The 11,308-nt window shown below is 33.5% G+C and overlaps 1 protein-coding gene across 6 annotated transcripts in view; it reads left to right on the top strand.

Moving 5' to 3' along the window:
- Window positions 1–11,308, top strand: part of MON2 (MON2 homolog (S. cerevisiae)) — a 100,534-nt gene that overhangs the window by 26,292 nt on the left and 62,934 nt on the right. For all 6 annotated transcript variants that reach the window (XR_550363.1, XM_008570996.1, XM_008570998.1 and 3 more), the window contains exons 5-8: window positions 2,556–2,685; window positions 5,024–5,121; window positions 5,816–5,941; window positions 10,417–10,611. Coding sequence is in view for 5 of the 6 variants with exons in the window: in XM_008570996.1 (XP_008569218.1) it covers window positions 2,556–2,685; window positions 5,024–5,121; window positions 5,816–5,941; window positions 10,417–10,611 (549 nt within the window). In the remaining variant the exon portion in view is untranslated. The remainder of the gene's footprint in view (window positions 1–2,555; window positions 2,686–5,023; window positions 5,122–5,815; window positions 5,942–10,416; window positions 10,612–11,308) is intronic.

Genomic DNA, 11,308 nt, shown 5'->3' with positions numbered 1-11,308 from the left:
TTTTTTTTTTTTTTTTTTTTTTTTGTCTTTTGTCTTTTTTCCGTGTCCGGCAACGGATCGCAACCCTCAGTGTTGCCCCCGTACCGGACCGGGGACCGGCAACGGGATCGCAAGCCTCGGTGCTGCTCCCGCGCCTCACTCAGCCAGTGAGCGGGAGCCGGTCTGTATGTGGGATCCGAACCCTCGGACGGGAGCGCCGCCGCGCTTCCCAAGCGGCGCACTATCTAGTGCGCCACCGGGCCAGCCCTTAAATTGTATACTTTTAAGGGATACAGTTTATTATATGGAAATGATAGCTTAATAAAGTTGATTTTAAAAAGAGAAAAAAGATGACTCCTTTTAAAAACGTTGCAGTTTTACTTATTTATGTGCTTAGTAAATTTACATAGTATTTCTCCCAATGATTTAGTGATACAACAAACTTTGAGTACTTGCTATTTGCAAAGCAAGTCATTCTGGGGAAATAAAAGCATGACATTATTATATGAGGGATCTTCAAAAAGTTCATGGAAAATGCACACTATGAAAAAACTATGCATGGATTTCAAAAAAATTTTTACACCAAAATGAACTCATACTAACTTATTATATAACATGTCTGAACAGGATCTAGTTTGAGGAAGGATAAGGCATCCTTATTAGTTGTTATACTCTTAGTTTGAAAAGAGTCCCTATCAGAGCAACATGAATTCTGCTAAAATTGAAGCAAGAACAAACGTCAAATTTATGGTGAAGTTTGGGTGGGAGAATGGTGAAATAATTGATGCTTTACGAGAAGTTTACAGGGACAGTGCCTCAAAGAAATCAGCAGTTTACATATGGATAACTCTTTAAGAAGGGATAAGATGATGTTGAAGATGAAACCACAGAGGCAGACCATCCACATCAATTTGAGAGGAAAAAATTAATCTTTTTGTGCCTAATTGAAGAAGACCAACAATTAACAGCAACTGCAATAGCCAACACTATAGACATCTCAATTGCTTAAGCTCATGCAATTGTGACTGAAAAAATTACAGTTGAGCAAACTTTCAGGCTCGATGGGTGCCAAAACTCTTGTGCCCAGATCAGCTCCAGACAAGAGCAGAGCTTTCAATGGAAATTTTAAACAAGTGGGATCAAGATCCTGAAGCATTTCTTTGAAGACTTGTGCCAAAACTCTTGTGCCCAGATCAGCTCCAGACAAGAGCAGAGCTTTCAATGGAAATTTTAAACAAGTGGGATCAAGATCCTGAAGCATTTCTTTGAAGACTTGTAATAGGAGATGAAACATGGTATGATCCTAAAGTCAAAGCACAATCAAAACCATGGGTACCAAGAGGTGGAAGTGGTCCAGTCAAAGCAAAAGCAGACTGGCCAAGAGCAAAACTCATGGTGACAGTTTTTTGGGATGCTCAAGGATTTTGCTTGTTGAGTTTCTGGGGGAGCCAAAGAATGATAACATCTGCTTATTATGAAAGTGTCTTGAGAAAGTTAGCCAAAGCTTTAGCAGAAAACACCTGGAAATGCTTCCCCAGAGAGTCCTCCACCACAACAATGCTCCTTCTTATTCCTCTCATCAAACAAGGACAGTTTTGCAAGAGTTTTGATGGGAGCTCATTAGGCATACATCTGATTTGGCTTCTTTCCTAATTTTAAATAATCTTTAAAGGGTACCCATTATTTTTCAATTAATAATGTAAAAAAGACTGCACTGACATGGTTAAATTCCCAGGACCTTCAGTTTTGTAGGGTTAGACTAAATGGCTGGTATTATTGCTTACAAGTTTCTTGAACTTGATGGAACTTATGTTGAAAGATAAAGTTTATATTTTGTATTTTAATTCCACTTATCCATGAACTTTTTGAATTCTCCTTGCATACATGGTAGAAGAACCAAATTTTATTTTTATTTTTTTTTAAATTTATTTATTTATTGAAAGATAAACATTTCTGTGGTATACCACATTGAATTTCAATACCTGTGTACAATAAGTGATACTCAAATCAGGATAATTAGTATATTCAACATTATACAATGTAATCATCTTTTGTGGCCCTTTACCAATTTCTCGCTAATTCCTCCTCCCACTCCCCTTTTCTCCCCCAAACAACCAAATTTTAAAAGATATAATTCACATTGCCTTAACTAATCTTATATCACTATATATTAAGAGTTTGAATTATTTCAAAATCTAAGGGTTTTCCCAGCCCAGACCTACCAAATCTGCATCTGAATCTCAGGGGTGCGTGTGAGAGAGAGAGAGAGAGAGAGAGAGGAGAGAGAGGGAGAGAGGGAGGGAGGGAGAGGGGAGAAAAGGAAGGAGAGGGAGAGAAAGAGATTTTTCTCTTTGAAAAAAACCTTTGACAAAACGTATAATAAAAGCTACCACAAATTCAAAAAAAAAACAAAAGAACAAAATCTGAGGATTTTTGTAGCTTTATAAAAGGGAGGGACTTTTAATATGTGTGATCGAGACAACCAAACATAAATTATTTAATTGGGTTACATCTGATAAAGGTAATAGCGATGCTCTTCAATCTTATTTCAGACTAAATGAAAATTTTTTGTTTAGGCAATTGTTCTCTGTTTTCGACTACACTTCACAAAAGATAACATTACAAATAATACAGCTGCTGCTACAGTGCGACAAGTTGTTACTGTTGTTTTTGAGAGGATGGTTGCTGAAGATGAACGACACAGAGGTAAAGTGATAAAATTTGTTTCCTTTTGACTGTGGGTGGTTCTCACATGCCTGATTTCATTTTTATTAATTTTCAGCCTTTGCCCTGTGAACTTGTTACCTAAAAACTAGAACACTTTTGGGCCGGCCCCATGGCGCAATCGGGAGAGTGTGGCGCTGGGAACGCAGCGACACTCCCGCCGCAGGTTTGGATCCTATATAGGAATGGCCGGTGCGCTCACTGGCTGAGCGTGGTGCGGGTGACACCACACCAAGGGTTGCGATCCCCTTACCGGTCACGAAAAAGACAAAAAGAAAAAAACTAAAACACTTTAAAAGATATATTTAACAACATTATTATATCAATAATAACAATTTAAAAATCAATCCCACATAATTTTATTATTCTAAGAAGTAGACTCTTCGTTTTTCATGTGTATTTCTGATGTATGCATAATTTCATATTGAAGATAATTTCATATCTTGAACAAAATGCTGCTTTGTGTGTATTTCAGCCAAATATTACATTCTATGAATTTTTCATGTTGTTATTTCATTTTTGTAATTTAAATTTTAATTGTTGCATTGTATTTTGTGGCTATTTTCTATTAGACACTTACATTGTTTTTGATATTTTAGAACTGTTTTTAGCGTGTTTCTACATGTATTTTTTACACTGTTTGAATTATTTCTTTAGGATAAATTTCTAACAGTGGGCTTCCCTTGTGAATTTTTGTCTATGCCTATTAATGTGTTAATCAGGAGTATTTATACAATATAAAGATTAATTTTATCAAAAACTTTTATTATAGTTTTAAAAACCCTTTTCTTTGTGATTCTAAAAAAATTTCCTAAAAACTTAGAAATATGTTTTTGGAGAGCTGACAGATACTACCAATTTCTGTTATAATTTCTATAATTTGATAGCTTTTAACTATTGAGATTATGATTTTTTAATTTGTTATCTTTATTGGATGAAAAGTAAGTTTTTCCTCATGATCTGTTGAAGAGATGACAAAGTGCTGCAGTCACAAGCAACCTATCTGTTTTATGTAGTCAAGAAACAAAAGATAAAATTATTTTTCTCCTTACATAGTTTGCCTTTTTTTCTAAACTCTTGTTATTATGCAATCTTTCATTTTATTTGATGTTCTCAGGGCAATACTGGTTAAAAAGAAAAAATGTCAGTACTAGTAAGTAATGGTAATTGTGCCTACTCCAATAATTCCTTCACCTTTTCTGAAATTAACCATTGGTCAGATTTTTCACATTCAGTTCTGGCCATTCTTAACCTCTTGCTTTATTAGAATATTTCCACTCACTTTGGTACATTGATTTTTCTGTATTTCTTGGGAAGCAGGGGAATGCAGGTAGAACTCTATTAGTTTGAAATATTAAGGAATTAATCTTATAGTATACCACGCTTGGTTAAAATATTCAAAACTTGGGGCTGGCCCGGTGGCGCACTGCTACAGTGCGCCGCTTGGGAGCGCGGTGGCACTCCTGCCGAGGTTTCGGATCCCACATACAGACCGGCCGCTCACTGGCTGAGCGAGGTGCGGGCGCGACACCGAGGGTTGCAATCCGTTGCCGGTCACAAAAAAAAAAAAGACAAAAAAAAAAAAAAAAGAAAGAAAAAAATAAAATATTCAAAACTGTATTAAATAAAAACAGGGCAGTTCTCAGTTTGAATGTCTTATACATTCATAACCTCAATAAAGTTCGTGGATTGGTAGTTTTAGCTTGTGTTTCAAAAGGCTCATATGCTGTTTAATACTTTCTAATTAGGTAAAAAAAAAATACTTAGAACCTCTTCATTTTCAAATAGTCATCAAGTCAACATTTATTTAAAACAGGCTTTCATAATTTACAGAGAATGATTTTTTTTTTTTTTTTTTTTTTTTTTTTTAGTAGTAGTGAAAGAAATTCTGAGTTTGGAAACATTATTTTAGGGGGCTCTTAGCTAGCAAATACCTATAACTGATGTAGTAATAGCAGCATATCAAGCTGCTAATTCTCCTGAAGATGGTGAGATGGTAGAGGAATTAACCATATGATAAACTTTTATATGTTTGATATTTAAAGGTGCATTCAAAGACTGGGTAAATTTCAGATCCATGAAAGGGACTGAAGAGTGGGAGACTGGGTAAATCAAATGTATGGACAAAGATACAAAGCTTATTAAAGTGAATGTAAAATAGTGAAGAGTGACTTTTATGGCAATTTGTATAAAAATAGATCTTCATTTTGTTTCATTTTGGAAGCATAGTTCTAAAATTATAATTGAAGTTTATACAAGTATTTATTTTAAATATACCCTTTAAACATTATGAACTCCTAAAACCCTATTTTGATTACAGATATTCTAGAACAACCAGTACTGATCCAAGCAAATAGTAACAGAAGATCTGTCAGTACCCTCAAACCTTGTGCTAAAGATGCATATATGCTTTTCCAGGTATTTCAGTTGGCAAAAGTAATTTTTATTATAGAATATAGTTTTGTTTGAATTTTTGTTTGGGATTTTATGTCTGATTTAATTTTTTATGTGAAATTTTTAAAAATGTCAAAAATAGTATTTAAATACTCTTGATACATTAAAGAGCAACTTCTACATTAACTACATAGCTAATTAACATGATAAAATATTATGACTCACTTTAGGGAAATAAAGTGAATTAAATCCAGAACTAGAAAATACTCGATAGCTATATTAGGGATTACTAGTCATACTAAAAAAAAATTCCTTTAAAAAGGAAACTTTCAGTAATAAACATCATGTGGTTCCCCTTAATATAATTTGATATTCAGATACCTGATTTTTATATTATTTGTCATGAATAAATCATAAGATTCATCTGTACTGAAAATTTTATTAATTTGGATTACAAGTTTATTTTTTCATTAAAAGAATGTTAGATTAATCATTTATTTCTCTGTATATATTCTGTAGTCAATATTACATGATTCTTCAGATGTTTATTTAAACTATCAAATATGTATTTGTCAAAATTTGAATTATCAATGCTTAGTTTCTAAGAAGCAAAACAATTATATAAGAGGAGAGGTGGTTTTTTTAAATTTTATGAACTATGAGATTTGAAAAGCACATTTCATTCTAGCACATGAAATTGTTTGATTTATTTTCCCAGGACCTTTGTCAGTTGGTTAATGCTGATGCCCCTTACTGGCTAGTAGGCATGACAGAAATGACTCGGACATTTGGCCTTGAATTACTTGAGTCAGTCCTGAATGATTTTCCACAAGTCTTTTTACAAGTAAGCCATTTGTTGTATCTTGTAACAAAATTAATCTTTAATTTTTCACAGATATTTTTCAAGAAAGTGACTTTTTTTTCACACATTAAAAGATGCAAGTAATTGTAGCCTTGGACTTTAGACATATAACAATTTAGTGTTATCTTACATGTTTTTAGTGCCCTAGCATTTGGAAATTTTAACATTAGAAGGAATCCCTAGCAACTATCTAGTCAGGCATTTCTCAGCCTATTGGTCTATTAAGGAAATATGGTATGTGAGCTACTTTTAGAATATTTAAAAGCCTAAAAAAATTATTGACTTTTACTTCTTTGTATGTAGTTATATGTTTTTGGAGAACTTACATGGAAAGAAGAAGCTGTCAATGTTAAATGCAATGTGCAATACAAAATGTTTCAAAGTAGAGAATTAAAAGGGAAAAAGGAAGAAAGAATTCAGACTTTTTATTTTATTTGTAAGAAACTAAAGTCCAAAATTGATTCAGTGACTTCCACAGGATTTCTTAGTTTTTAACAGATCTTGAACTGTAATTTAGAGTCTTTTAACTACTCATATAGCTTTTCCACTACTAGACTGCCTTCTTAAGTAATCCATTTTATTCTTTGCTCTTACCTACAAAATGTGTAAATCAAGTGCCATGATAGGGTAAGATCTTTTAGCCAGAGATTTGGTACTGAAATTATTTTTATATGGTTTGTAATTTTTAGTATACATTAAGGAATTGTTAAATGCTTTTGGTGATAATGAACAATATTTACTGATGATTCTTTTTCTTGTAGTTTAATAGGATAAGCAATATTTAGATATAACTTGTCCAACAGTCTCATATGTTATGATAGTTGCAGTAGCTACTACTTTTGACTGCCTTCTACATGCTATATGCTAAATTCCTTATATATCATATTTTCTTTAATCTTCCCAAGTGCCTGAGAAATCAGTTATTTCTGTTTTACATATGAGGAAACTACAACTTGCAAAGTGTTAAGTAATTTGTTCAAGATTTTATGATTTGTAAGTGATGGAGTTGGGATTTGAACCCATAATGATCCAAATTCCAAATTAGTTTCTCTTATTCCCTCTCTTTTGTTTGCACTCCATATCCCAACTATCACCTTCACAATATATCCAGGATCCAATTACTTGTTACCACTTCTACCACATTTATTCTAGTCCAAGCCATCATCACCTCATTTTACCCGAGTTTTTCTGTTAGCTTCCTAACTGGTCTTGCATCTCTTGCCCCTCCCTGTTACAGTTGCTCATCATATCTGTAATGGTCTTTTGAAACAAGTCAGATCTTTTTGGTCTTTTGTAAAGTGCTTTAGTTGATGTCCTATTTACGCTGGGTAAATGATGAAGTCCTTATGATGGTTTATGGAACTTTTCATGATTTAGTTCCCAGTATTCCTTGATCTTCTCTTTCCACTCTTCTCCTATTCCTTCTCCTTTAGTCACACTGTCCTTCTCATTGTTCCTTAAGTGCCCCAAGCTGACTCCTCCTTCAGAGCCTTTGTACTTAAAGTTTCCTGGGCCTGGAATGCTTTTCTTACACATGATTTGCTGTCTTACTTCTTTGATCTCTCTGCTCAATGGTCAACTTATCAGACAAATCTTCATCAACCTCTTGTGTAAATGGCAACCTTTTTTCATGCCAGCACCCTTATCTTTTTACCACTCTTTTCTTTTCTTTATAGGGCTGTCACCTCCTGACATATGTATATTTGTATATTATTTTATTTTCTCTCTTTCCCTACAAGAAGATAAGCTCTATGAGGCAGGGACTTGATTCACTGTTATACAGGTGCCTTTAATAACAATGCCTGTCATATGGCAACTTTCTGATAAATATTTTAATGACTGAATTGGTAAACTAATTTGAATTAGAGATTTTTATGTTTGGAAGTGTTTTCTGACTTTGTGGGAAAATACTTGAAAAAGTTGTTCCAGATTTCTGGCACCCACAAAATTCTGATTTTACTTTATTCTTTCTGCTATATATTACATAATTATTTTGTATAAGTTCCTAGAGTTTAGTCCTGCAAAGTTTTCTTCCAGAGATAAATATTTGTTTTCTTTTACTAGTTGTTCACAAATTAAGCAGAATGTGCCAATTATTTATAATGTGCTGGTCTATGTGCCCATGCCAAGTATATAGAAATTAAGTAAGACTGATAAAATTCTTGCCTTTATGGCTCTTACAAGTTTAATGGGGAGAAAAATATTAGCTGAATAATAATAAGATGCGATGAGTAGTGAAAAGTATAAAAAGTGTTATGGAAATGAATGATAAACCTGGTGGGGGGTTGGTGATGAATCAAGGATATGATGCTTAAGTTTGTACGTGAAGGATGAAGAGTAGCTAGTTAGGAGATAAAGGTAGAATAGGAAAAAAAAAAAAAAATACTCCACACAGAGGGAATTGTAAGAGCAGTGACCCTGAGAAAGGATCTGTCTTTACTAGAAAATAAGCTCTAATGGCAAGGGCATTGAAAATTGTATTTAACCCTGATCCCTCTCCATAGCATAGTGCCTGGCACATATTAAGAAGTCAGCAAGTAATTGCTGAGTAAATCAGTGCAGTGTTATAGTGAGTGATGAAAAAGTACCCACTAGAACACTGAAAAAGTTGACTTCTATCATTCTAGCTTGAGCAGTGAACCATTTGCTAAGATGAAATACTCTTTGGGCAGAATTTTTATTACAAGGGATAGATTGTTCAGTTTCATACATACTCATTTTGAGGTGTCTGTTAGACATGCAAAATGTTAGTTGGACTTATGCATCTTGAGGTTTTTGGGCTGAAGTTATAAATTTAAATGTCACTGGCGTGTATTTGCTAATTAAAGATTGGAGTCAATGAGGTCACCTGTGGTGAGAGCATAGCGTAGAAAGTAAGGGTCAGGTACACTGGAGCTCTGAGGAACTTCAGCGTTAGGTGGTTGGGCACGAGACGATGAGCATGTCCAAGAGACTGAGAACATGAGGCCTGAAAGGAACGTATCCAAGAGAGTTTGACATCATAAAAGTCAAAAGCAAAGAAAGTTTCAAGATGAACCAAGTAGTCAATTATGTCAAATACTTCAAAGAGATTTGCTAAGATGAAGACTGGAGAGCCAAAATTTGCTTTGTCCAGAGAGATCTAATATTATAACTGTAGTGAGAGGTGGAGTTGGGTGGTTGGTGGTAGTGGTGGTGGAGGAAACCCAACTGTAGTGAGTTGAATAGTGAGGGGGAAGCAGTCAATAGATAAATCTTTTAGGAGATGTCTATATATTTATATATTAACCAGTAGATAAAATAATTATTTTTATAAAGTGCCAAAATTTGGACTTTCATTTTGGCAGTCAAAGAAACTATAGATGTGAGAGTAGAATTTGAAATCACTTAAATCTTAAGATCTCATTTTTGGGGAAATAATTAAAAAGTACATTAAAACATATTAAAGTTTGGAAAGGTATACATCTGGAAGTTAACAATGACTCACTTAACTATAGGAGGTGAGATTAGGCAAGGCTTTTATTTTTATCTTTTTTACTTATCTGTATTTTCTGAATTTTCTTCTTGAATGGATCTGATTTTTTAAAAGATTCATTTTAATAATTTTGTGATTCTGAGCAAATAATCTGTCCTGTGCCTTATTTCTTTTTCCTGTAAGATTAAAGGATTAAATTAGATGATTTTATGATTCTTTCTTCGTTTATAGTTTCAATTAAATTTGGATGATTAAAACAACAAAATACAACTTATTCAAGGTTAGTCGTTAAATGCAGACAAGGCCTTATATGTTAGTAAAATGGGATTACTCTTGGCTAATAAAGGCTGGTAATTAACAAGTTAAGGAAGGCTTTCTAAATAATATGCCCTGACTATAAGTAAAATTTAAGGATTCTTTGCAAGATTCCCCAGACATATGAAATAATTATTCTTGTATGTTATTGTGTGTTTTACCAGCTCATTGTGTTGTGTTAAAGTTAATTATTAAATCTCTCTGCATGAATGGAATTATTCTTTGCAAAATAAAATCAATGAATTATATAACTTATTATACTTTATTTTCTCTACTCAGCTGCCTATTAAATGCTTTATTTGCTTGCATTTGTATAATCCATTTTTTTCTTTTGTTCTTTATGTTTTTAATTACCAGTGTCCAACTAAAATTAAAGTGTCTAGTAATAAGCACCAATTACTTGCACCAATTACTCAGTTCTAGAATTATCATAAGTTCCTTTTTAATTTATATTCTTTTAAAAACTTCTTGAAGTATTGTTTATCATTTTGATCTTAGACCCTCTAAAAGCAATGTGAATTTCAAAATTGTGCGTAAACTGTAAAATAATAAAATATGTAAACTTAAAATAAGTTAAATTATTAATACTGATTATTAAGACATTGTATTTGCTAGTGAGACTGTGTTTAGAAGTATTAGGTACAAACTGTGTTAATTCTTTTTTTCTTTCTTTTTTCTTTGCAAACAGCACCAGGAATTTAGTTTCCTCCTCAAAGAAAGGGTGTGTCCTCTTGTGATAAAGCTCTTTTCTCCAAATATAAAGTTCAGACAAGGTTCCAGCACTTCATCTTCTCCAGCACCAGTTGAAAAACCATATTTTCCTATCTGCATGCGTTTACTGAGAGTAGTATCTGTTCTGATTAAGCAGTTTTACAGTCTTTTGGTAAGTGCTAATTTTCATGTGTGTTTGTGTATATAATTGCATGCAGTGCTCTCTTTAGAAGTGATCTATTACAGTATGTTTAGTTTTTTAAATTCAGCTCAGCAGAAATTTTTTGAGTACCATAGGTATTCTCCTAGGTACTCTAAAGTTTCTTTTTGTCTTTTCTTGAATCTTGCTTATATTTGTATAGTATATATAAGGCATATTAAGGAGCATCATAGCCTGTTACCTGAAGGCAGCATAGGATTTGTAGTATAGGAATTGAGCTTCTTAGCAAATTATCTATATGTCACTTGAAGGATAATTAAAATGATAGTATCTTCAGTTTATTCAGTTCCCATTTATACTATTTCATATGTCTTAACAGCTTAAAGCAAAGACATTAAAGATTTGGTGAAATCTAAGATTAGAAATCAATTCTTTTGATTTCTAGTTCAATATTGTATCTATTTTGCATATATTTATGGATGCAGAGTATGTTATGATATTCCTGATCCTAATTCTATTAATGTAATGGTTTACTCTTAAATACTTAAATAACATTTCTCATGGTGCACTATATTTTTTAAAAATTTTATATTAAGGGCCAGCCTGGTGGCGCACTGCTACAGTGCGCCGCTTGGGAGCGCGGCGGCGCTCCCGCCGAGGGTTCGGATCCCACATACAGACCGGCCGCTCACTGGCTGAGCGAGGTGCG

This window comes from Galeopterus variegatus, unplaced genomic scaffold (assembly GCF_000696425.1).
Source record: "Galeopterus variegatus unplaced genomic scaffold, G_variegatus-3.0.2 Scaffold653, whole genome shotgun sequence".
Lineage (NCBI taxonomy): Eukaryota > Metazoa > Chordata > Mammalia > Dermoptera > Cynocephalidae > Galeopterus > Galeopterus variegatus.
This window is presented reverse-complemented; position numbering and strand designations above follow the sequence as displayed.